General features: G+C 50.2%; 1 protein-coding gene across 1 annotated transcript; it reads right to left on the reverse strand.

Annotated features, from left to right (window-relative positions):
* Window positions 1-13,767: 13,767 nt before the first annotated feature.
* On the reverse strand, window positions 13,768-16,026 carry CD7 (CD7 molecule). The gene is made up of 4 exons (XM_084750297.1): window positions 15,845-16,026; window positions 14,691-15,011; window positions 14,313-14,449; window positions 13,768-14,075 (listed from the first exon to the last, which is right to left on the reverse strand). The coding sequence occupies exons 1-4, from the start codon at window positions 15,915-15,917 to the stop codon at window positions 13,968-13,970; spliced, it is 639 nt and encodes a 212-aa protein (XP_084606423.1). The 5' UTR covers window positions 15,918-16,026; the 3' UTR covers window positions 13,768-13,967.
* Between the last annotated feature and the right edge of the window lie 10,867 nt (window positions 16,027-26,893).

The following is a 26,893-nucleotide window of genomic DNA, read 5'->3' on the forward strand; positions in this document are numbered from 1 at the left end:
AAATAAATAAATATTTAAAAAATTTATAAAAACCGAGTCACCTTTTAGTGTTTTGACAATGGCCACATATATGACTTTGAAGTTACACTGGCCAAAAGATTGACAATTAAGAACATTTGCTTTTGTCTAAGAGACTTTACTAAGTGAGCCTGTCAGTGGACCACGAGGTGCACCATACAGGAGATACAGGGTGCTGAGAAAGAAAGCAGCTCAGGGGAATGCAGAGGAAGCAAACCTCAAGGTGTCTTGCAACAGTAAACAGGCTCGATGTGAAATTCTCAGAAAGGTACCAGTCTACAGATGAGTGTCTTAAACCCAAAGACCACAGACATGTTGACCTTCAGCGCAAGTCACTGACACGTTAACATTTTAAAAAAGGGCTTGTGCATTTTATGAGCATGACTGTTTTGCTCTGCCTGCTTGTTCATGTGCCGCCTGTGTGCCTGGTGTCTGGGAAGGTGGGAGGAGGTCATCGGGTCCCCTGGAACTGGAGTCACAGAGGGGTGAGATGCAGGAACTGAACCCAGGTCCTGTGCAAGAGCAGCGAGTCCTCTTAACCACTGAGCCATCTCTCTAGCCCTTATTTTAATGTTTTTGTTTGAAAAAAAATCTCTCAAGAAAAGAACACAGTCCTTGTGGACAGTCGTCACTGTGACTGTGATTTTACTTAGTTGTGCTAAAATGCTTGACTCTCAGTTTTGGAGAGACCTAAGCCTGGTCCCAAGGTCAGGAATGTTCCTTTCTTCCTCCCTCCCTTTCTCATGTCCTCTGAGTGTTTTGTCACTGCAGCCTCCTTGGGCTCTCACTCGAGACCCAGGTGTGAGTTCAGGATCACTGGTGCCCTTCGGAGGTAAATGACGGAGGGTCAGAGTGGGAGTTGGCTGTGTGCAATGAGTCAGGATTGTGGCGTTCTTGGGAAAGGCTTGGTGTACACACACACACACACACACACACACACACACACACACACACACACACATAATCACAAGGACTTGAGTTTTGTCCCCAGAACCCACACAAAAATCCAGCACGAAGCTGGGCGTGATGGCACACACTTTTAATCCCAGCACTTGGGAGGCAGAGGCAGGCAGATCTCTAAGTTCGAGGACAGCCTGGTCTACAAAGCGAGTCCAGGACATCCAGGGCTTTTATACAGAGAAACTCTATCTTGAAAAACTAAAACAACAACAACAACAACAAACAACAACAAAAAACCAAAACAAATAAACAAACAAAATCCAGCATGAATCCTGGATGGTGGTGGCTCATGCCTTTGATCCCAGGACTCAGGAGGCAGAGGCCGGCTGTCACTTGCAGCTACATCGTGAGTTCAAGACTAGGCTGGGCTACTCATTTAGGATCAAAAGAAAATCATAACGTGAATGTTTGGATGCGTCCAGATTCACCTGTGTGAGTTTGATGTCAGCCTGGTTTTACAGAGTGAGTTCAAGGACAGACAGGGCTCCAGAGAGACCCTGCCTCAACTCCCGCTCCAAAAAACTCCGGGCACGGTGGCCAATAGCTGAAAGGTAGAAACAGCATCTATCCACAGCTCGATGGGCAGCCAGCCTAGCCTAACGCTGAGCCCCGGCCTGGGTACCCCTCCCCCCCTTCCTTCTCCCCCATGCTCACTTAATACACCTCATATAATATTTTTAAAAAAAAGAAAGAAAAAAGGAGAGGACTTTATTCAGAAAGCAAACGAGACAGTGAGAAGTCCACCCCTCTCCGGGAAGCCGGTCTAACACGTTGGGGGTGGGGGGTTCCCTTTTGATCTCAGCAGCCCCTAAATCCCCTCTGGTGAGAGGTGTCACAGACCTGGTTCTGCTTTGATGAAAACCTTCAAAGCCAGCTCTGGCTTACGGAGGGCTGCTGCCAGGATAAGCCGGCTCCTGGGACCTCCTCCTCTTTTACAACCCCCAGGGTTTAAACACCCTGGGTTCCCAGGTGGGAGGTCGCCTTGTGCCTCCTTCTGGCCCCCTTTCTGGTCCTCCCCCCTCGAGACTTCTGGTCCCCAGCCCTTCCTTCTCACCGTGCTTTTTGCTGCCTTTTAATCTTTTGGCTCAGCTTTGACACCCCCTTCTACACTGAATGCACGAGGCTTAGAATGCACAATAAAGTTTGGTTCAGAGAGAGAGAGAGAGAGAGAGAGAGAGGCCTAGGGGCGCTGACGCTGACCCCTACACCCCTCTTAGTCTGGTCTGTCTGTCCTGTCCACCAGAGCAAGCCTCCCAGGAGCCCAGAGGAGCCAAGGAGGACAAGACAGTGGCTGTAGAGAGAGCGCGAGACACCTGAGGTTGACCTGTGACTTCCCTATGTACCCGCACACATGCGAATCTAAGATGCATACAAACATTCACATTATAGTTTCCTTTTGATTCTAAACGCGTAGCACAGCCTAGTCTTGAACTCACGATGTAGCTGCACGTGCCTTTGAGTCCTAAGCCTTCTGCCTCTGCCTCCCGAGTGCTGGCTTGCAGGGACGGTCTACTTCACTGTGGGTGTTTGCTGACTGGGCGAATACATACGAGCAAAATGTGGCTCTGTTTGGGGGTATGATTCTGAGTAATCTTCAGCAGGCTTTTGTGGTGCAAGCTTGTAATCTCAGCAAGAGGATTAATATGAGTTCGGAGGCAACCTGAACTACATCTGGATGTTCTGGAACTCTCTATGTAGACCAGGCTGGCCTCGAACTCATAGAGCTCCACCTGCCTCTGCCTCCCAAGGGCTGGGATTAAAGGGGCCACCGCCACCCAGCTGTCCTCTCCTTTATATGTTGCACAGCATTCCTCACAATGATTGTGCAGCCAATATTACTCCCAAAAATATAGAAATGCTCTTTAAAGTATTTTATATATTTAAAATTTTTACTTTAATGCACACATGTGGGTCTGTGTAAGCTTCATCCCCCCAGCCCCCACTCTCCCCACCCCGCACTCCACCCCCCCCAACACACACACACACACACACACACACACACACACACACACACACACCCCAGTCCAGAAGAGGCCATCAGATCATCTGGAGATGAAGCTATAGGCAGTTGTGAGCTACCCAAACGTGGGTTCTGGGATCCGAGCTCAGGTCCTCTGAGCAAGGAAGTGCTCTTAGCTGCTGAGCCATCTGTCCAGCCTCCCCCGTTTAATTGAATATTATTTACTGAGCACTTGGGGGGGCGTGTAGGTGTGTTTGTGCCACAGTCTGTGTGAGGAGGTCAGAGGAGGGCTTAAGAAGTCTGTCCTCAGGAGAGATGGCTGCTTTTCCAGAGGTCCTGAGTTCAATTCCCAGTGACCACATGTGGCTCACAGCCATCTGTCATGTGATTTAATGCCTTCTTCTGGCATGCAGGTGTACATGCAGGAAGAACACTGTACACATAATAACTAAATCTTAAAAAAAAAAAAGTCTGCTCTCCCCCTCCACCGTGTGGGACCTGAGGATTGAACTTAGGCTATCAGGCTTGGTGGTAAGTGCTTTTGCCCACGGAACCAGCTCAGCATTCATTTATTCATTGATTGCATGGGCGATTAAACCAGTGGGCCTCACACATACACGCTATGCAAGCTCTATCACTAGGCTGTATCCTCAGGCTAGCCTTGCACTTATTCTGCAGACCAAGTCAGCCTTGGATTTCTGATCCTCCTGCCTCAGACTTCTGGGATCCCTTATCTGGGATGACAGGTCTGTGGGCATCGATCACTTTTTTTTTTTTCCGAGACAGGGTTTCTCTGTGTAGCCTTAGCTGTCCTGGACTCACTTTGTAGACCAGGCTGGCTTCAAACTCACAGCGATCCACCTGCCTCTGCCTCCTGAGTGCTGGGATTGAAGGTGTGTGCCACCACGACTGGCTCATCTTCCTTTTTAATACCCTGATACCCTTTAATTTTCTCACGGGTCTCTGCGCCACCTGGAGGAGCAGCAAATTGAAGACCACAGAGTGCTGGGAAGGCCGGGAAGAGAGCAGGGGATGGGCTCACACCGAGAGGGGTTCATCAGCACCAGAGGGAAGAGCCTAGGATGGATCAGGAGCGGCTTCCTTCAAGGCACACTCCAGGGTCCTCTATTCTGAGCTGCGGCCCAGGTGGGAGAAAGGCTGGGGAGGCTGGAGTCCTTCCTGGGGGTGCAGGGGTGGGGTGGTGGTGGGGGGTGGTGGTGGGGGTGGTGGTGGTGGGGGTGGTGGGGGTGGGGAGTGGAGCAGAGCCAGGTTTTGGCACAGGCCTTCAGGTTGGGTCCAGACAGAGGCCAGGCTAAAACTTTAAAGAGAGGTGCGCAGGCCTCAGGGCCTCCTCAGACGTGAAGGCAGCAGCGGTCACCTGCCTTATCGTAGCCACTCTCCTGCTCTGTGGTTTCTTGTTTTTTCCCCTTGTAAGAAAACCAAGATAGTCACACTTGACTCACGTGTGCTGGAGTGCACTTGCCTTTGTGTGCATCTACAGCAAAGAGCTCTGACACTTTCTGCAAGTTCATGAGCTGCGCGAGGGACACTGGGCTCCTGGGCCTCATCCTGTTTCTCACCGACCGGGGCCTGATGATGCAAGTTGTAATTAAAACACAGTTTCACCTACTCTGGTGATAGTGTCTGCATGAACGTGGCACTCCATGTTGACTGGTTCTGTGAACTGGATCCGTAGGGGGCTTGAACTCTCCCCAAAGCCAGACGTGGTGGCACACGCTTATAATGCCAGCACTCTGGACGCTGAAGCCGACTCAGGAGTGCAAGGTCACCCTCCCTTACACACATACTGACTTTGACCGGCTTACTCTCCTCCTCACCTTACTCGGTGAAATCTCTGCTTAAAACTATTGGTTTATCTATTTCTGTCTGTGGCTACAATACCCTCAGCTGGCAAATTTTGTGTTTTCAGGTCACATGTTTTCATAGTGACTATATCATTGAACTTCGTATGTTTTAACCATATGCAAAGCACCACGTTTCTATATAGCATTTTCACACATAGCTGACTTGGTTGGTTCTCCCATGTTTTCTGCTGTCTCCCGGCCCCCATCCACACTGTGCTCTCCTAACCTCACTGTGCTCCCCCACCCACCCTGTGCTCCCCCACCCGCCCTGTGCTCCCCTACCCGTCCTGTGCTCCCCTACCCGCCCTGTGCCCTGTGCTCCCCCACCTGCCCTGTGCTCCCCCACCCGCCCTGTGCTCCCCCACCCGCCCTGTGCCCTGTGCTCCCCCACCCTCACTGTGCTCCCCCACCCGCCCTGTGCTCCCCCACCGGCCCTGTGCTCCCCCACCCGCCCTGTGCCCTGTGCTCCCCCACCCGCCCTGTGCTCCCCCACCCGCCCTGTGCCCTGTGCTCCCCCACCCGCCCTGTGCTCCCCCACCCGCCCTGTGCTCCCCTACCCGCCCTGTGCCCTGTGCTCCCCCACCCGCCCTGTGCTCCCCTACCCGCCCTGTGCTCCCCCACCCGCCCTGTGCTCCCCTACCCGCCCTGTGCTCCCCCACCCGCCCTGTGCTCCCCCACCCGCCCTGTGCTCCCCCACCCGCCCTGTGCTCCCCCACCCGCCCTGTGCCCTGTGCTCCCCCACCCGCCCTGTGCTCCCCCACCCGCCCTGTGCTCCCCTACCCGCCCTGTGCTCCCCCACCCGCCCTGTGCTCCCCCACCCGCCCTGTGCTCCCCTAACCGCCCTGTGCTCCCCCACCCGCCCTGTGCCCTGTGCTCCCCCACCCGCCCTGTGCTCCCCCACCCGCCCTGTGCTCCCCTACCCGCCCTGTGCTCCCCCACCCGCCCTGTGCTCCCCCACCCGCCCTGTGCTCCCCCACCCGCCCTGTGCTCCCCCACCCGCCCTGTGCTCCCCCACCCGCCCTGTGCTCCCCCACCCGCCCTGTGCTCCCCCACCCGCCCTGTGCTCCCCTACCCCAGTACTCCTCCTTCCACTCTCCTATTTTATGTGTTTTTTTAAACTCAACCCTCTCCTTTCAAGCCTCTATTTTCCCTCTATGGACCCTGTGTAGTATCATAGTTTCTTTTCTTTCTTTTTTTTTTTTTTCCGAGACAAGGTCTCTCTGTGTAGCCTTGGCTGTCCTGGACTCACTTTGTAGACCAAGCTGGCCTCGAACTCACAGCCATCCACCTGCCTCTGCCTCCCGGGTGCTGGGATTAAAGGCGTGCGCCACCACGCCTGGCTTTTTTGTTTGTTTTGTTTTTTGGTTTTTGGTGCTTACTTTTTGTACTTCCTGTTATAGGCTAGATACTAGCTCTTCATCTGAAATACAGCTGGAACAACCCTACCATTCTGCAGACCGTTTATTCTGTTGATGTTTTCTTTTGCTGTACAGAAGATTCGGGGGCTCATGTAATCCCACGGAGACAATTTCCTGTGCTATTGGGGTCCTGTGCAGAAATTCCTGCCTAAGCCAGGCACATCATTATCCTGGCTCTAGCAAGGCTGAGGCGGGTAGAGCTGTGCGAGCTGGAGGCTAGCCTGGTCTGCATAGCAAGTTCCAGGCCAACCAGGGCTACAGAGTGAGACCTTTCCCTTAAAAAAACAAAAAACAAACAAACAAAAATCATTGCCATATCAATCTTGAAGTATTTCTTCCCCTGCATTTTCTTTTTTGCAAATGCTTAAGATTTTAAGTTAGGTTTTTTGATGCACTTTGAGTTAAATTTTTTTTTAATACAGGGTGAGAAATACGGGTCTACGATTACTCGTCTGCAGGAGGATAGCTTGCTTTGCCAGCACCGTTTATTGACTAGCGTATCCCTGCTCCAGTGTGTTTTGGACACTTTCGTCAAATAGTAGCAGCCCATAGCTGAGTGGACTGATTTCTGGGGTTTCTATTGTGTTCTGCATGACTATTGTGTCAGCACCATGCTGTTCTGTCAGTATGATTTTGTAGTATAATTTGAGGTCAAGTAATGGAATATTTTTGGCTCTGCTCCTTATGTAGATTGTGTTGGTTATTCGTGGTATTTTCTATTTCAATACAATTTTTTTCCATTTCTGTAAAGACTATATCTTTGGAATTTTGATGGACAGTGAATTGAGAGTTATAAAAATATGTATATATATGAATATGTCTGTGTGAGTGTGTGCCATGTGTGTGCCATGTGTGTGCCATGTGTGTGCCATGTGTGTGCAGAGGCCAGAAGACAGCGTTAGATCCCATGCAACTGGGGTAACAGGTGGTTGTAAGCCACCCGATCTAAGTAGGTTCTGGGAGTCAAACTCAGGTCCTCTGGACAACCCGGGAAGTGCTCCCATCTGCCACATCATCCCTAGCCAGATAGGGAGTGAACCATCTTCACAATATTAGTTCTGCAAATCTCACACCTGTTATATCTTGCTTAATGTATTTTGTCCTATAGACGATGTATTGTTGAAATTTTTACAGGTGTTTTTCCTGGTTTTAAGAGAAGACGGGTATATTTTGTTTTTACAGTGTGATTTCATCTGTTTCGTCTTTCTGACATGAGGCGCGTCTAACACTCTCTTCCCTTGGTCTCTACCTGCACCTGCCCCCGCCCCTGCTGTATTGCTATAACGCAGAATACCAGCTCTACGTTGTTGTGTAGATAGATGCTGCACTTGCTTTCTTTGGTCTTTTATTCTTTTGAAGCAAAAGCGAACACTGATCTCTTATCTCTATTTTATTGTGTAAGCTGCTTTATTGGCATATCAGGGGACAGTTGGGGAGCAGAGCTCACACAGTCTTCAGAATTTAAACTACACAATAAGTAAGCTCAATTTTCTTTCTTTCTTTCTTTTAAAGATTTATTATATGTATACAGTGCTCTGCCTGCATTACACCTGCTCACCAGAAGAGGGCACCAGATCACATTACAGATGGTTGTGAGCCACCATGTGGTTGCTGGGAATTGAACTCAGGACCTTTGGAAGAGCAGCCGGTGCTCTTAACCTCCGAGCCATCTCTCCAGCCTATGCTCAGTTTTCTTAACAATTATATTTTATTACGAACTTATTAACCGAGAGTACTTCAGTTATAACCCAACTAACCTAAACAAAAGGAAACGGAGATTAAAGAACACAATAATGAAACCTTAAGGTTATCAGTTCCAGGGAACAATTCTCCTGGCGTAGTCAGCAGGATTTCTTCTGGAACCTGTCTCAACCGGAACCAGAGCCTCAGCAGGAGCCCAGAGCCCTGAAGCCTTCCGAGTTCTCTCTGGGAGCATGGCGAAGCAGTGAACAGCTAAAACTATCTCCAGTTTCCAGAGCCACCGCCATGCCTCCTGCCAAGGGCTCCTATATATATCCCCCCAGAGTCTGGGCTCGGGTTTTGGTCACGGGTTTTCCTCAGCCGGCCACAGTCAAGCTCCCGCACAAGGTGGTTTGTTTTCTAGATTAGCATCACCTGTTCTCTCACGAATCCATTCCCCGTCCCATTCTTGGGATCATAAAAAACAACAACAAAAACAAAACAAAACAAAAAAACATGTTCCTTTCTCCTTCACATTAACTTTATGCCTACACTTGAAGAGCCTGGCGCCATCTGGGTCTGGACCCTCCTCACGGCTCTGCTGTTCTCATAGGCTGTAAACAGGCAGTGCTCTCCCAAGCTGCCTTAGGTTGAGGTCTTGCCCCACAGGAACTCTCTGCTTGCTGTGGATCTTTCCTCTCTGTACTCCCCATTGGCTGCTACCCCTTGGCCAGGCCCTCGCATCAGAGCATCATATTAACAAAACAGATTCACTGATGCCTTCAGGCTTGGAGGAAGGGAGGAAGAGGCCATTGGGGTATGGTCCCGTGGCTCCCTCTGTGCTGAGAGCCCTTAAGGCTGAGGCTGTGTATGAGGAGGGAGCCTTGCAGGTGGGGCTTCTCCTCACGTTTTCCCCCCATGTAGTCTAGCTCCCCTGTCTGTCCAAGCCTGAGTGGCTGAGAGTGTATGCTCTGTGGAGGTGTTGCACGCGGCATCTTGGTTGATCCTCATGGCATCCAACTACCGCCTTGTCCCAGACGTCTGCACAAAGGCCCAAGGGCCAGAAATAAGGCTTAGCAAACACCAGGTGGCACCGATGTACACTTGACTCTGTCCTTGGCTGAGTCCCAAACCGCAAATGTCTCCATTGAAATTAGCACAGTCAGGGACCGGGTCTAAGACCAAGCACATGCTACTGCGCTAGAGGAATGGTCCGGAACATTACCGCATAGCACTTCGTGGTGCTCAGGAAGAGGCTGGCGGGGAGGGACGCAGGAGAAGGACTCCTTCCTGTGTGGTGTGACCAGAGAGGAGGACTGTGCGGAGCTCAGCCGTGACCGTGGAAGGGCTCATGGGAAGGAAGGGCCCCGGGGAACAGAACCCTCAACATAGAGTGCTCAGGAAGAGCAAGAGCTGTGAGGAGGGGGCCCTGGGGAGTCAGCAGTGCGGAGCCATGCCTGCTGTTGCTGGGTGGGGTCTAGCAAGCCATGTTTTGGATGACAAGGGCTTGCGGGCTGTCTGCTTATCTTTCAGGAAGTTACTTCTGAAATGAGAGGGGAAACCAGAGTAGGGTCACTTCTCTGTGATGGGAGTGGGGGTCTGGGACAGCTTAGTTGGTGCCAGGTGCTGGCCATCAAACCAGCACTTGAAGAGAAGTAGACCCCACCCCCCCTAATTCACAGTGGGAGATGAGGCGAAAGGGCTCATCATAAGGCTTCTTTGTGGAGTGGACAAGGCCCTGCTGGTAAGGCCTGCATCTGCCCTTGGCCGAGTCCCACTTCCTTCAAGGAGGCGGAGAGGACAGGAACTGGCCTTGTGGGTGCTGTCCCGTCGCTCTCCTTTGGTATAAGGAGGCTTGTGCTTGAACAAGACTTCTGTTCTGCTCAGGGCACCACAGCCAAGATGGCAGCTTTGCAGGATGGGAGGGGATGGTGTATAGATTACATCTTGAGGGTGACGGGTGTTTATCAGCACCAGTCATTCTCACTGAATGTCAGGTGTGCTCAGCCTATTGCCCAGCACCCCCACACCTGCAGCACCCCACACCTGCAGCACCCCACACCTGCAGCACCCCACACCTGCAGCACCCCACACCTGCAGCACCCCACACCTGCAGCACCCTCACACCTGCAGCACCCCCACACCTGCAGCACCCCCACACCTGCAGCACCCCACACCTGCAGCACCCCACACCTGCAGCACCCCACACCTGCAGCACCCCACACCTGCAGCACCCCACACCTACAGCACCCCACACCTGCAGCACCCCACACATGTAGCACCCCACACCTGCAGCACCCCACACCTGCAGCACCCCACACCTACAGCACCCCACACCTGCAGAACCCCACACCTGTATCACCCCCACACCTGCAGCACCCCCACACCTGCAGCATCACATGCCTGCAGCACCCCCACATCTGCAGCACCCCCACTCCTGCAGCACCCCACACCTACAGCACCCCCACACCTGGAGCACCCCACACATGTAGCACCCTCACATCTGCAGCACCCCCACACCTGCAGCACCACATGCCTGCAGCACCCCCATGCCTGCAGCACCCCCACACTTGCAGCACCCCACACCTGCAGCACCCCACACCTGCAGCACCCCACACATGTAGCACCCTCACATCTGCAGCACCCCCACATCTGCAGCACCCCCACACCTGCAGCACCCCACACCTGCAGCACCCCCACACCTGTATCACCCCCACACCTGCAGCACCCCACACCTGCAGCACCCTCATACCAGCAGCACTCCTATACCTGCAGCACCCCCACACCTGTATCACCCCCACACCTGCAGCACCCCATGCCTGCAGCACCCCCACACCTGCAGCACCCCACACCTGCAGCACCCCACACCTGCAGCACCCTCACACCTGCAGCACTCCTATACCTGCAGCACCCCACACCTGTATCACCCCCATACCTGCAGAACCCCATGCCTGTAGCACCCCCACACCTGCAGCACCCCACATCTGCAGCACCCCACACCTGCAGCACCCGACACCTGCAGCACTCTCACACCCGCAGCACTCCTACACCTGCAGCACCCCACGCCTGCAGCACCCCACACCTGCAGCACCCCCACACCTGCAGCACCCCATGCCTGCAGCACCCCACGCCTGCAGCACCCCACACCTGCAGCACCCCACACCTGCAGCACCCCACACCTGCAGCACCCCATGCCTGCAGCACCCCACACCTGCAGCACCCGACACCTGCAGCACCCTCACACCCGCAGCACTCCTACACCTGCAGCACCCCCACACCTGTATCAACCCCACACCTGCAGCACCCCACACTTGCAGCACCCCATACCTGCAGCACCCCACACCTGCAGCACCCCACACCTGCAGCACCCCACACCTGCAGCACCCCCACACCTGCAGCACCCCACACCTGCAGCACCCCCACACCTGCAGCACTCCATACCTGCAGCACCCCCACACCTGCAGCACCCCACACCTGCAGCACCCCCACACCTGCAGCACCCCACACCTGCAGCACCCCCATACCTGCAGCACTCCTACACCTGCAGCACCCCCACACCTGTATCAACCCCACACCTGCAGCACCCCCACACCTGCAGCACCCCCACACCTGCAGCACTCCTACACCTGCAGCACCCCCACACCTGCAGCACTCCTACACCTGCAGCACCCCCACACCTGCGTTCCTTTGCTTTTCCTGGTCACTGCTCGGATCCTGCTGGTGGTGCTCAGTGTAAAGGATTCATCAGGAGCCATCCAGGCTCTCGGTGGTGGACATTACGGTGTCTCCCAGGGCTGCAGAGGGTTGGTGGCCTGCAGACATCGCTGAGGAGTCGGGGCTGACACAGAGGGGGCATGGGTGATGGCAGACGCTGCAGAGCCACTGTGAAGGAGAAGGGAGAGCTGGGCACTGCTGGGCACAAACTCGTTTTGGCGTATTCTCTAACTCAAATGTTAGAGAACTTCCTATTCATGACCAAGTCATCTTATAAATTAAATATATTGGCTCCTGACCTGAGTTCGCTCATTAAACATCTCCCTACAGCCAGGCATGGTGGCACACACCTTTAATCCCAGCACTATGGAGGCAGAGGCTGGTGGAATGCTGTGAGTTCGAGGCCAGCCTGGTCTATAAAGTAAGTCCAGGACAGCCATGGCTACACAGAGAAACCCTGACTCGAAAAAACCAAACCAACCAAACAAAAAACATCTCCCTGCAGTGTGTGGGTCTCTGTCGTTTGTTCTTACTTGGGATGTTTTTTTAAGCCTGCGGCTGACAACACTAACTTTGTCTCTGTGGCTTACACTGGTGGTCAGGCACAGGCTGAGGGCTCGCTGGTGGCCTCTACATTTGTGGCCATCTTAGTCAAGTTCTCTTAGCCAGGACTCTTTGTGGATGACCCCCAGCTGAGCAAAGGCCTGCCCATAAGGCCTGAGGGAGTGCCAGCCAGTGGAGGCATTATTCAGTCCTGAGATGTTTGGGATAGAGCAGGCCTGGGAGCTAGGTTAGCCCTTCCAGGCCTGCAAGGAGGACAGAAGGCCTGAGTTTGGGTTTAGAGGGAGGTCTCATGTCTTAGAGGCCTCGTTCAAGGTTGAAAATGCACCACGTTTTCCTGAGTGAAGTTGGTGACGCTGTCTAGGAGGTTACCTAGACACAGGACTGTGGCCCGGCCAGATGGGACTTCGGGCAGCAAGTGAGAGGAGACAAGACTTGCCAGGGCTTCTCAACAGAGGCCTCTGCTACCCCATGGGGGTTTAACCACATGGGACCCAGGATGTCCCCATTGCTCTTGCCCAGGCATCTGTCTACACAGCCGGCCGGGCGCTGCCAACCCCAGTGCCCTACATGGCTGTTTCAGGCTCTGTTGTCACTATTGCCACAGGGATGGGACAGAAGGGCAGGAGACAAATGGAGGCCAGCACAAAATGGTGAGTTTGTTCTGGTCCTTGTTTTTTGTTTTGTTTTTAAAGATGTATTTATTATGTATACAGTATGCATCAGATCACATTATAGATGGTTGTGAGCCACCATGTGGTTGCTGGGAATTGAACTCAGGACCTCTGGAAGAGCAGTCAGTGCTCTTAACCACTGAGCCATCTCTCCAGGCCCCTGTTCCGGTACTTTTTGATGCCTTCAGCTATCCCAGGGGTCAGTGGTGCATGGTGGCTGGGGACAGAGGGGCCCGCCATGTATCTGTTGAGCACAAGCACTTTAGCTTCCCTCCCCACACACGGGAGAGTGTTCCTGGCCCCAGGTGGAACGCTGCGAGCTGGGCTGCCCGTCCCCCCAGCCCCCAGCCCATGGTAGGATGGTGTTGTTGTGGCTTCATGTGTCAGTCCCCAGCAGGGGCCTCTGAGACAGAAGGGGGGGGGTCTGCTGTTTTCACTGAGGGCCACCAATGAGGACCCAGTAGGGCTAGGCCTTTAGGGACGTGGCCTTCTAGAACGGGGGAGATTGCTGCTGTTGCCTCTTCACATTTGTGGGCGAGATGCTCCTTATTGGGGTGTCAGTGTGCAGAGGCTCCAGGGGGCTGGGCAGGAGAGCTCCCCGCACCCCCACTTTTGTCCTCTTCTGCTCTCACAGACACTGGCCACAAAAACCCTGGAGGTCCGACAGTCTGAACACCTGCCCTCTTCAGCAGGGAGCTGCCTGTCGAGGACAAGCCATGGACAAAGAGAAGGACAACAAAACAAACAAACAAACAAACAAACAAACGAAAAGCCATGGTCAGAGAAGGAAAACAAAACAAAACAAACCAGCAAACAAAGGAAGTACTTTATTTTTGCACTTGTTTATTTATTATTTTTTTCTGGCCAGGTTGCTCCAAGGCAGTAACCATCCCCCCCAACCCCCCCACCCCCCCACCCCCGCAACAAGCTTTGGTCCTGAAGTTAGCACAGCCAGGGCTACCTGGCTAGGGTGGGGGACAGACTGAGGGGAGCTTGCAGAGGAAGCCCCAAGGGGGCATTTGAGGGCACAGGAAGGGCGCTGGGGAGTTGCGCTGGGTGGGTCAGCAGGACCCCATGAGCTCTACTGAGACAAGGCGTGGGGAGCTGGCAGAGGGGTTCACTGGTACATGTTGGGGGCGCATGCGACCTTGCGGTGGTTACAGGACATGTCCTCGTACACCACGCACCGTGAGTCCATATCCCGTGAGGCACACAGTTTCTTGATCTGAAAAGACAGGTGCATGTTCACAGGCATGCTATCTCACTTTGGGGCGTGGCCAGACGCCCCACACTCTACCTCCAGGCTTCACTGCTGCATTTAGTGGCTCTGCGTGACACCTCACACCCCGCTCTCTGCGTCCTCGGTGCTCTGCCAGGTGCACCCTGAGCAGACCTCTGGCCTTGAGCCTTCTCTCTCTTTCCCTCTGTTGGCCTGTGAGAAGGGCTGTAGGCTCACACTGACCTGTGACTTCGTTAGCACGCACATGGCCCCGAGGACCAGCCCAGCGAGGAAGAAGCCGGCAGCAAGGGCCACTGTGAGGGAAACTGACGTCAGCCTAGGTCCCTGGGATGATCTGTATGCTTCTTGGAACAGTTGTTCTGGGAAGAGGAACAAAAAGAGCCATTGGTAGGACAGAATTCCAGCAGGTGTGTAGGGGGGCTCCCCCCCCAAAGGCTTGGGGTTCAGGCCAGAGAGGAGATATGGTGGTAGCAGGGAGGCAGCAACTAGGAGGCTTCCAGGAAGAGATAGGCTCTGAGCAGACAGTGCCAGCAAGTGGAAAGAAGGTTCCTAGCAGCAGTGGACACACCCCGACCGTTCACCACGCACAGATGGACACACCCCGATCTTTCACCACGACGGTGGTGAATGAGCTGCAGATTGGGACTCGGGTCACGGGACTGCAGGTGTAGACCCCAGCGTCATCCAGCTGCAGGGGGCGCACGGTGACGGTCAGGTGCCTCTGCGAGCCGGAGAAGGCAATTCGGCGCCAGAAGTGCTTATCCACTGTGGGCTCCTCCTGGTCTTCAAAGTAAATCACATCAAAAGCCCGTGGCCAGGTCTGTTTCAGGTAGATCCCTTCCAAGTCCTGGCTTGTAGAGCAGGTGATGTTGATGGAGTCCCCCTCAGAGGCGATCACAACTGGGGGAGACTGTTGCATCTCTGTAGAGGACCAGCTACTGTTACCAGCGAGCTGGCACCAGCCACTGTTACCACTGAGGTGGCAGAGAGACCTTTCCCCCCTCACAGTGCACATGGTGACTCAAACACATCTCTCAAAGACTCTACATACCCCACATTCATACACGCCCATGCATACCCAAGCATCTTGCACACACACACACACACACACACACACACACACACACACACACACACACACTGAAGGGCTAACAGGGCCCTTCAGACAAGGTACCTGGGGACGTTGGAGCAGGTGCTGGTAACCCTGCAGCTGTGTCCAAACCCTGAGCAGTCCGTGGGCTTTGGGGTGGGCTGTCTGCAGCTTTGTTGCCTTCCCTTTGGCTGCTCTGGGCTCCACCCTTTCTCTTTCTCTTAAGTGAGTACCGTTGTCCCAGCTCCTCTTCGATGGCTTTTCCCAACGCCCCTTGCTTAGCCCACCCTGCTCCCCATCATTTCCACGAATGCAGAGCCTGTGGCTTGGTGGAAGGGGCACGCGTTGTCTCGTTCTTGAGACCCGCACTCTTTCAGTTTGCCCTGCCTGGAGCCCACACCACCCATTTTCCTGTGCACACAAGACTGCGTGTAAACACAGCACCTCACAGACTGAATGCCTTCCGTACTCTTATTGTAGATTTTCTTTTCTTTTCTTTTCTTTTTTTCCCTCCAACCCTCTGCTTTTCCATAGAGCCGAGACTCCTCTAGGGCCCTGCGGCAAGGACAACAGCTCAGGGAAGTCAAGCTCAGGCCGACTGTCCCCTAGGCAGGTGTGTGAGATACCCCGTGGGAGTGCTGCCATGGGGAGGGAGAAAGCTTACCTTGGGCATCCACGGGGCCAGGCAGGACTCTGGCCAGTGTGAGCAGCAAGGCCAGCAGCGCCTGCTGAGTCATGATGCCCAAATCCAGCCGATCAGAGCCAAATCAGCCGTTGGCTATAGCGGGCTCCTGAGCACTCTTAACAGATGCACCTCAAAGCCCAGGAGAGGAAGAAACAGGGGTGTGTTGGCGCAACATGGTTAGTGGTGAGGTGCAGTGGGAGGGCTTCCTGGAGGCGAAGGTGGAGTCTGGGAGGCCACTCTCATCACACTGCCACCTGACTGCAACTGTCCTCCTTGGCTGCTTGTCTGGTCCACCTCTCACCTCCCCTAACCCAGAGTCTCCACAGGAGACGTCAAGAGAGAGAAGAGATAAGGACAGGGCCTCCGACTGTGGTCTTAGTGGGTTAGGGGCCAGGAGGCAGCTGAGGTCTCCTCTGTTTTCTGGTGTCATTTTCTGCTGGGACATGCTCGGGTCTATGGTGTCACCTGTCATCTGTTCTCACTGGCAGAGCATACCTAGTTGCCTTAGAAACCCAGATCCTTCCTTAGGAGCAGGGTTGAATCAGGACCTGTGTGTGCATGTGAGTGCATGTGCTCACATGTGCGTGTGCTCGCGTGTGTGCATGAGCATGTGTTTCTAACAATCATATTTCCAAGAAGGTGATGGTTTCTTATATTATTGGTTTACTATACTCATTTAAACAGAATCAAATAAACAGAGGTTTATTTGAGGACTGGGTTATGGCATATATAGGGGGTAAAATCACCCAAACTGGGATTACAATAAGAAGAAAACGGGCTCAGGAGAAACAGAGGGTGGAGATGGAGGTGAGTGGGCAGTCAGTCAGGGTGGGGTCTGCAAGGAGAGGTCCTTAGGGAGGTCAAAGTCTCCAGAAGCATTTTGTTCCTTTGGGCTCTCTGCAGGCTGGCCGACACTGCCCCCTTGTGGTGGGAGCCAGGTGACTAACCTTGGACCTCTAATCTCAAGGGGCTTGGGAACCTGACAGCTGGCTCCCCGGTGAGACTCTTAGGGAGTGGAGAGGCTCTGAGATGAGGGGTTCAGTTGAAGGGCTAGTGCCCAGGTGTGTCTCTCCCCCCCCCCATGTCTGTGTCTCCCTCCCCATAGTCTCGCTATGTCACTCTGGCTAGTATGGAACTCCCTATGTAGATAAAGCTGCCTTGGACTTACAACGATCCCCCTGCCTCTGCCTTCCAAGTGCTGGGACTTAGATGCGAACCACCACTTACAAATGGCACAACCTGGAGGTCAAGTGTGTAAGGAGCAGAACTCTTGGGTTTTTCAAGGGTTGTTCTCTCCGAGGCCGCTCAGTTTGCTTAGCAGCAGCTGAGTTGTCAGAAGTGCTGGGAGACCGTGTCTCTTGTTTTCTGTGGCTTCATTCTAATGTGTGGCTTTGGTCTGTGGGCTCTTTTTTCTCTGAGTTTTGTTGCAGGTGTGTGTGTGTGAATGCATGGCCACACACAGGACCAGTCATGATGTGTTCAGTGTCCTTACGTAAAGCATTGCATGTCAGAACTAAAACTTTCCCTCCTTGAGGGAGGAGGGAGGTTCATAAGATGCTGGACGCTGCCGGGCGATAGTGGTGCAGGCCTTTAATCCCAGCACTGGGGTGGGGGGGAGGCAGAGGGATTGCTGTGAGTTCGAGGCCAGCCTGGCTTACAAAGCCAGTCCAGGACAGCCAAGTCTACACAGAGAAATCTGGTCTCAAAAAAGAAAACAAAAACAAAAACAAAAACAGAGAGCGAGGAGAGAGAGAGAGAGAGAGAGAGAGAGAGAGAGAGAGAGAGAGAGAGAGCGCCTCTGTGGTAGCACTGGCTGCAAGTTGGGCAGAGACCCAGAGACTGATAGAACCAAAGGTAAGTTTAGGGAGAGCGGTCGTACAGGCCCAGTGATGAGACGTGAGTAATGAGACATGCAAACTGAGGCCAGTCTGTCAGAAGATGGAGAATTCTCATGGCCTCCTTTTCTTGTGTGGTATAGGATGGTCTGGATGGCTTGGTTTTCTATTTGTTGTTGTTGTTGTGGTGGTGGTGGTTGCATGCTCACTGTGACAGGCGGTAAGGCATGCCACTAAAGCTGCGCCATCTGAGAACGGAGCATCCTTGGCAGGGGGATGGGGGGGCCGTCCCGTGGCACTTGTCTTCTTTTACGTGGTGCATAGCTAAATGCTCCCTTGACGATGACGCTCCCTGGGATGGTTAGTGCCAGTTGCCAACTTGAAAGACTCTAGAATCACCTAGGAGATGGGCCTCTGGCCTCTGGGGGATTACCTTGACTATATTAAACGCTATGGGAGTACCCATCTTAATTCTGGGCAGGACCATCCCCTGAGCAGGAGACCCTTGACTGAAAAAACAACAAAACAAAAAGTTAAAGGCAAACCAATCACATGGGTCTTCGTTTTCTGCTTCCTGTCTTCCGGCTTCCGCCGCCTTAACTTCCCCAGCAAGATGGATTCATCCTTGCGCTGTTGGTTGGGTCTGGCCTCTGAGATGACCTGCCACAGGCTCAGTGAGTTCAGCTAACACCTGAGTTTGTGCACGGCTGGTGTTCCCTCACAGAAGGAGGGTGAGGAGGTTTATGTCAGCGTCAAAGGCCAGGGCCAGGGGAAACTGAGGCAGGGTGTAGCAAGGATTGGAAGAAAGAAGTCACGCTAAACTCTCTTTTAACTCTTAAACTGCCTGGCTGATGGCTCTGGTTAACACATCCACTGATCATGGTGAGAAACTCAAGGGGAAAGGAAGCAGGAGAGGTCGAGAAACTGATGGCTTCTGGTAAACAAAACAAAACAAAACAAACAAACAAAACCTCTTGGGCTCTTTATCCAGAGACAGTAGCAAAGCAATCAGCTGTGAGCCAGCGATAAAGAGAAAGAAAACAACAGCCATGTACTCACACACATAGTCAATGGATGAAGCAAAGCAGGCTCCAACACTTACACACACACACACACACACACACACACACACACACACACACACCTGGTAGATAGAGCAAAGCCCTGATGAGCAAGCTTTAACAGTTTCACACACACACACATTCATACATATACACACATACATCTGGTGGGTGGAGTCAGCCCAAGTGGCTCCAACAACTTTTTATCTTTGTCCTTTGGGCTTGTGTACTTCCTCAGAGTTCTTTATGTAAGGAGAAAAATTACCTCATGGCCATAAAAGCAGTTATCATAAAATTCATTACATAGCAGGATTAATGATTACATGTTTCTCCATTAAAGTTGACATTTCTTTTTTTTTTTTTTTTTGCTCCCTGTGCCCGCCCAAGTTGACATTTCTTATCTATGTCTTCAAGCCATAGGTTTATTGTAAGTTCAGAGCAACAGTTTGCACGTCATAGGTTGACAGGGCTTAAGGTAAACATATCCAAGGGATTACAGCGGGATTATTGTTTATATGTCTTTCCATTAAGACTCGTATCTGCCTAAACATTTTTCAGCTATCCATGAGTTCATTGAAAGTTCAAAGTAATATTTCTATCTGTCTTTAATTCCACCTATAAGCTCACTATAAGTTTAAAACAATAATTTTTTTATATCATAGGTTTACTGAGAAACAGGCCCTCTATCTTATGTTTTGTTTTGTTTTTTTGTGGCTGTGTATAGTTAAATTAGTTAATTATCTAGTTTTGTTCATGGCTTATCTGTCCCAAACCTGTTCTTCTCCCTAGTGCAGTTTATGTGCCAGTGACATGTGAAGGTTCACGCACTCTTTTTTTGTTTTTTTGTTTTTGTTTTTTTGAGACAGGGTTTCCCTGTGTATCCTTGACTATCTTGGACTCACTTTGTAGACCAGGCTGGTCTCGAACTCACAGAGATCCGCCTGCCTCTGCCTCCGGAGTGCTGGGATTAAAGGCGTGCGCCACCACCGCCTGGCTGATTCACAGACTCTTTATGATGCCTCTGCAGTGGGGCTTAAAGTTACTTGAATCAAATCAGGCATTCTATAAAATCATTATCGGGAATTATAAAATCATCCCTTCGTCTAAATAGCATTATTTCATGGAAGTGCATCTTCATACTGATCTGCAGGTAGCCTGCCCAACAGAGTGAAACAGATACACCAGAGCGTGGGCAGTGAGGATTTCTCTACGCAGCGTCAGACATATGGGAGACACAGCCATGACAAGCACGGAAAGGCCTATCCGCAGCAGGAAGCAATCTAGAGACAAAGTACCTGGGGCCTTGCCTCAGCAGGACAAACCCTGAGCTGCCTCCAAAGCTCACTCGCTTGCCACAGGCCCTGTCTGCACACGGGGCCCCTGGCAGGACTGGGCCTCCTGTTCCATGCCTACATGTAAGTGTAGTACACTTGAGTCCCTCAGAGTGGCACGGGAGTGCAGTTAGCCTATGTTCCTAACAGAGTCATTGTTCACAGAGATCTGTTGCATGTGGCGTTTAAGATGTTTAATGGGCCGGCCGTGGTGGCGCACGCCTTTAATCCCAGCACTCGGGAGGCAGAGGCAGGTGGATCGCTGTGAGTTCGAGACCAGCCTGGTCTACAAAGCGAGTCCAGGACAGCCAAGGCTACACAGAGAAACCCTGTTTCGAGAAACCAAAAAAAAAAAAAAAAAAAAAGATGTTTAATGGAAAAAAAAAACTTACTATGACAGAGGCCCCCAGCTCCTAACAGTGACCCCAAAATCCCCAAGAAGATAGTGGTGCATGACATCACCTGGACTGTGGTAGCACTAACCATTGGGAGAGACTGTCCCAATGCCTCGTCCATTGCCAGGACGCAATCCAAACTCCTCCTCCTCCTCCTCCTCCTTCATTACTTCACCGAGTGCTCTTGGAGGTGAGACAAGAATGTGGGGTCCCCTGTACCTGGAGTTGCAAATGATGGCTAGGAACTGAAGCCAGGTCCTCTGTGAGGGCAAGTGCTAATCCTGAGATTGGCGTGAGAAAAACTCGCTCTGTAGACCAGGCTAACCTCACACTCACATCAGTCCATCTGCCTCTGTGTCCCTGAGTTCTGGGATTAAAGGTGTGCACCACCACGTCAGGCTAAGATCTGACTTCTGCAAGTGGTCTTCTGACTTTCATAGACACACTGTGGGGCACATCCCACACCTCCAAGCGGACAACAATAAATTAATTTTAGAACTTTAATATCCATTCTGGTTTGATAAGTGCTTTTATCATAATCCCTTTCTCTTCATTCTTGGCTGAGAAGTTATGGACATCCAGCCATGATTGCATGGACGCAGGGCACATGGGGGTGGGGGGAAGCCACCAACAAGAGACAGGGCTCGAAGGACCAGAGAGGGGAGCCAAGGGTGGCCAGGCAGCACGGGATCAGCATTCAGCCTGAAGCAGAGAAAATCTAAAGAGGCAGAGCTGTGGGGGAGAGAAGAAAAGCCGAGAGCTCCTACCCAGTTAATCTTTGCACAGAGGCAGCTGGGTGCCCAGCGCCTCCCACCGTCACAGGGCTCAGAGCTGACACCTGCTGTTGTGAGGACCAGCACTCTTGACTGGTTTTAGGTTGTATTTAACAGGTTTCAGAAGTCCCTAATGCATGGATCCCATGAACTGGGCCTGATGTGTCCAGGGCATCAGAGGAGCTGGTGGCCGGCCAGCTTGGCTTGGCTTGGCCCAAACCCAGCATCATGATGACGTGGACCTTAGTTTAGACTAAGAGGCGCATGTCCCTGTGCACCTGCATTAGGGTCTCCAGCCCAAAGCTGCGATGGGCCTGATGTAGACCAGGTCAAGGACACCAGGAAGTGTGTCCACAGCTTCAGCCTTCATCTTTAGGACTCGGTGTGTAGTGCCAAGCAAGTGTTTTGTGGTTTAAAAATTAGTGTGTGTGCGTGCGTGCGTGTGTGTGTGTGTGTGTGTGTGTGTGTGTGTGTGCGCGCGCATGAATTTGCAGCCCATGCATGCAGGAGCCTGTGAAGGCCAGAAAAGGTATTGTATCCCCTGGGACTGGAGTTATACATGGTTGTGAGCTGCCATGTGGGTGCTGGGAACCAAACTGAGGTCCTCTGCAAGAGCAGCAAGTGCACTCAATCCCTGACCAATCCTCCCAGCCCTGTGCTGTGGGCTCTAACTTTTCTCACTCGGGAGTGTATCTCTTAGACGACCCACAGCTTTATATAATCACTGAGTTACTATTCTTACTTTGCAATTTGCATCATGAAGAGTTTGTTTTTGTTTTTGTTTTTTGTTTTTCTGAAGAATGAGTAATAGTGTATCTAATATGAAATTACTCAAGTTGGCATAAAAATAAAGATGGCAAATGGGTCCAAGAAGAGCAGCAGGTGAGGGTGAGGATGAATAGGGAGTCACGGAGAGGGTCTATAAAGAGAGGTCCTTGGAGGGCGGGCTGAGGGCCCATCTGTCCTCCACAGGACAGCAGGGACCACTAGCAGGCATCTGCTCCCCCTGAATTGTGGGATAGATTAAGCTTTGTTGCAGGTGGAAGCAGTCTTGGCGGGCTTTACCCTTGGGGCACACCATGAATACCTTGTGAGAGACTGTTTGGAGCCTTCCTGGGCTTGGAATTCAGGAAGCCTACCTAGGAACCCCACCGTGGCTATTGTTTTCCTAATTGACCCTCGAAGGGAGAAGGGACCGCCCTTTGCATATGACTGGGAAGGTGGGGGAAAAAAAAACAAGAGGTAGAAGGAGAGAAGGAGAAGGCGCGGAGAGAGAGGAAGGGACCGGACCAGCTCGTGGGACTGAGACACCTAAGGACCCGTCCTGCCGAACGGATTCCAGGAGGTTTTAATCTTCTGTCCCTTTAACCTTTTTTTCCTTCTTGTATATGCTAGTTGGGTTGTATAATAAAGTTTAATTGTTAATAAACTGAGCCAACATCTGGCGCCCAACGTGGGGCCCGATGGGTTCCACAATCCCTAATGATATGAGGAAAGATTCAGTATTCCACGGGATAAAAATGTTGTTTCAGGGTATTGGCAAAATTGCAACTGCTGTTACAAAACTCTTTCCTACATTATACTTAGAGGGAATTCTTTGTTTTCTCATTGTCCTTTTATTACAATATTTCGTGCTTAAAAGGATTAAAAGACAGGCTAATGACATAAAAAAGCCGGAAGGGTCAATAAGTTCTATCCTTTTGAAAAAGATTACAGATTTGACTGAACAGATAGAAAGGCTGAGGTATAAAAATAAAGGGATGGGAAAACGCATAGAATTTTTGACATTTGGTAGTGATAAAGGACAAAAAAATAGAGAGACCAAAAAGCCAAAAAAATCAGAAAAAGTCAATAAGCTCTATCCTTTTGGAAAGAATTACTAACTTGACTGAACAAATAAACAAAATACAGAGAAAAGTGGAAGGGCTAAAAAAGCAGAAGGCACCTTTGGTTAAAAAGGGTGGAGGAGGTAAAAAACCAGAGGCAAAGGAAGCCAGACCGACCAAAAGGTCTTTGAAAGTAAATGTACCAGTGGAGGATACTTCCACAGTCACCCAGGCACCTTCAGCTTTTCCAGTCACTGTAAGACATGTAATCGAGCCAAATGGTACTGAGGGTCATGACAAAATAGCCTGGTGTCCTGTAAACATGATGGATTTAAAACATTTTAAAAAATCCGTCATCAGATATGGTATACATTCTAACTTCGTTAAACAAATGTTAAACAGCTGGGCCTATCAAAATAGACTTGTTCCCCAAAATTAAAAAAATTTAGTTTCAGCGGTATTGGAAACAGCACAACAGTTACAGTGGTTATCATGGTGGCAAACAGAGACTATAAAAATAGAACAAAAAAAATCACACAGGAAATAAATATTAATAGAGATCAGTTACTTGGTGATGGACCATATACTAACTTGAGAGAACAAATTCAAGCTGACGATAGAGTGATTAAACAATGTCGTAAGACAGCCTTGAGAGCTTGGGAGCTGGTAGAGGAACCTGAGAAAACAACTATTTCTTTTACTAAGGTGTTCCAAGGACCTCTGGAGCCCTTTACAAAATTTTTACAGAGATTAGGATCTGCTATGGATAAGGCGATGCCAGATTCTGATAACAAAAAGACATTAAAACTTATCATGGCTTATAAAAATACAAATGCTAAATGTAAAAAGGTGCTTAGACCGTTAAAGGAAAGAGGCGCTCCATTAGATGACTGGGTAAAGGAGACAGTTAATATCAACTCTCAAAAATATCAAAATAATATTGTGGGACAAGCTTTAGTCAGAGAGCCCAAATATCATAATACTCGGTACTTTAATTGCAGTCAAATCGGTCATATACAAAGAAACTGTAAAAATAAAAGACACACTAACCCAAAAAAAACCGTAACTCATAAAAAAAAAACAGGGGGGTTCTGGTTATGATGGTAATGAGGTACCAAAACTCCCAGGGTACTGTAGTCACTGTGAAAAAGGAAAACATTGGGTTCGGGATTGTCAATCTAAGCAAGATATGCAAGACAATATCTTGCCGACGAAAAACAACAGGAGGGGGCCATCGGCTCGGGCCCCCGTAAACAATGCCAGCCAAATTCCTTTGGCCAGTCAGAAAGTGACAAACCCACAAAAAAACGGGAACTGAGTGTTAACGATCTAATACATGCTACTAAAGACAGTACAACCTTGGATCTGGCTTCAAATACGTCTCTTACCCTAACTCCTCAGGTTAAATGTTACAAATTAAATACTGGTATTTTTGGACCTTTGCCTTCAGGCACAGTAAGATTGGTTCTGAAAAAAAGCGGGCTGACGTCTCAAGGTTTTATTGTGCATCCTGGTATTATAGATGGAGATTCTAAAGGGGAAATAAAAATCTTGGTATGTATAAAAAAAAAGATAAAAATTGATGCCGGAGATAGGATTGCTCAACTCCTACTGTTTCCTTACATTAAGAACAAAGCCGCTCCAGTGGAAAGGACTGATACGTTCAAAAACACAGGGACCCGTGTGTTCTAACAAACAGTAATTAATGATCAGAAACCTAAGTTAATTATACAATTAAATGGTATTAAAATAAAAGACTTGGTAAACAGTAGAGCTGACGTCTCCATCATTTGCCAAAAGTCTTGAAACCAAACTTGGCCACTTAAAAAGGTTTATACAAAAATTGTAAAAATTGACAAGTTATCTCAAATAAAACAAAGTGTACAATGGCTTAAATGTGTGGGACCAGATGGGCAGATAGGGAGGCTGAAACCCTATGTGGCTGACATTCCTATAAATCTATGGGAAAGAGACCTTTTACAACAATGGGGTACTCAGATTACTATTCCTACAAATACTGAGATAAAAAAAGTTAAAACAATGGGTAAATTAGTATGCGCTTCTAGGAAAGAGATTAATATAAGTGATCAGAGACGACCACCAACTATACCCATTGTCCAACCTCAAAATTCTTCAGATTTAAAATGTCAAAATTTATAAGAGGGGCCACTGCTGAGATACCAACCACCTTGCCCCTAAAATAGATTTCAAACAAACCTGTATGACAAAAACAGTGGCCCTTAACAAAAAAAAAGTTACAGGCGCTTCACGGTTTAGTACAAAAACAACTGAAGGCTCAACACATCAAAAAATCTTCCAACCCCTAAAATTCCCCTATGTTTGTGGTAAAAAAAAAATCAGGTGGTTAAAAAATAACAGATTTGAGGGCCATAAACAAGGTGATTCAACCCATGGGTTCGCTTCAACCTAAAATTCCTTTGCCTTCCTTATTACCTCGGTCTTGACATATAATTACAATTGATTTAAAAGATTGTTTTTTTACCATACCTCTACACAAAAAAGACAGAGAAAGGTTTGCTTTCTCAGTACCTACTCTAAACAGTAATTCTCCAATGAAGAGATATCATTGGAAGGTACTTCCACAGGGAATGTTAAATAACCCAACTTTATGCCAGTATTTTGTACAACAACCTTTAAAAATACTTCGTAAACTGTTTCCTCAATCTATCATATACCATTACATGGATGATATTCTACTAGCTGATTCTGATTCTAATATTGTAAAAAAAATGTTTCAAAAATTCTGCCATGCTGGAGATTACAAATTGCGGTAAAAAAAAAAAAAAATTAAAAAAAAATTCAATTACCTATTTAAACTATAAAATAACTAAACAAAAAATTCAACCACAAAAGGTACAAATCCATAAAGATCAATTACAAACTCTTAATAACTTTCAAAAATTATTAGGCGATATTACCTGGTTAAGACCTACAATCAAGTTAACTACCTATAAATTAAGTAACTTATTTCAGATTTTACAGATTTCAGATTTCCTTGTCCCTGAGGGCTCCGTGCTCTCTTCACGCCCTTGTTGTAGGGGTGTGGTGATGCGTCATTTTGGACCTCCAGTTCTCACATAAGGCCCTGGAACTGACAGCAGGGTTGCTGTTGCCGTTAGGAGAGAGATGTGTGTGCCTGAGCGAAGCTGGTACAGCATCTCCCCAACACCCCACGGGGAAGCGCAGTTCAACGGAAGAGGAGCTGGGGGGGGCCTTTAAAAGGCAGAGGCAGAATAGCAAAGTAGAAGGATCCAGAGGGTCCTAGAAACCTACAAGTAGAACATTATGATAGGCAGATTTGGGCCCAGGGGTCCTGCTCAAACTAAGGCACCAGCCAAGGACAATACAGGCGGTAAACCTTAAACCCCTACCCAGATCTAGCCAAGGGACAGAACATTCTCCCAGTTGAGTGGAGAGTGGGATGTGACTTTCACACGAACTCTGGTTCCTCACCTTTGACCATGTCCCCTGGAGTGGGAGACCTGGTGGCACTCAGAGGAAGGACAGCAGGTTACCAAGAAGAGACTTGATACCCTATGAGCATATACAGGGGGAGGCAATCCCCCTCAGGAACAGTCACAGGGGAGGGGAATAAGGGGGAAATGGGAGGGAGGGAAGAATGGGAGGATACAAGGGATGGGATAACCATTGAGATGTAACCAGAATAAATTAATAATAAATAAATAAATAAATAAATAAATAAATAAATAAATAAAAGGCAGAGGCGGTGAATCCTGAGGGCCAAGCGCTGTGCAGCTGGCAATTTTCCCAACTTTGGGAAAAGCT

This window comes from Acomys minous (assembly GCF_964271855.1).
Source record: "Acomys minous genome assembly, chromosome: 12".
Taxonomy (NCBI): Eukaryota; Metazoa; Chordata; class Mammalia; order Rodentia; family Muridae; genus Acomys; species Acomys minous.

Coding starts and splice junctions, on each gene's coding strand:
- CD7 (XM_084750297.1), bottom strand. CDS start 15,917: ATGACTCAGCAGGCGCTGCTGGCCTTGCTGCTCACACTGGCCAGAGTC. Junction 15,012..15,844: donor TGGCCCCGTGGATGCCCAAG/GTAAGCTTTCTC, acceptor GGTCCTCTACAG/AGATGCAACAGTCTCCCCCA. Junction 14,076..14,312: donor GCGTGCTAACGAAGTCACAG/GTCAGTGTGAGC, acceptor CTGTCTTTTCAG/ATCAAGAAACTGTGTGCCTC.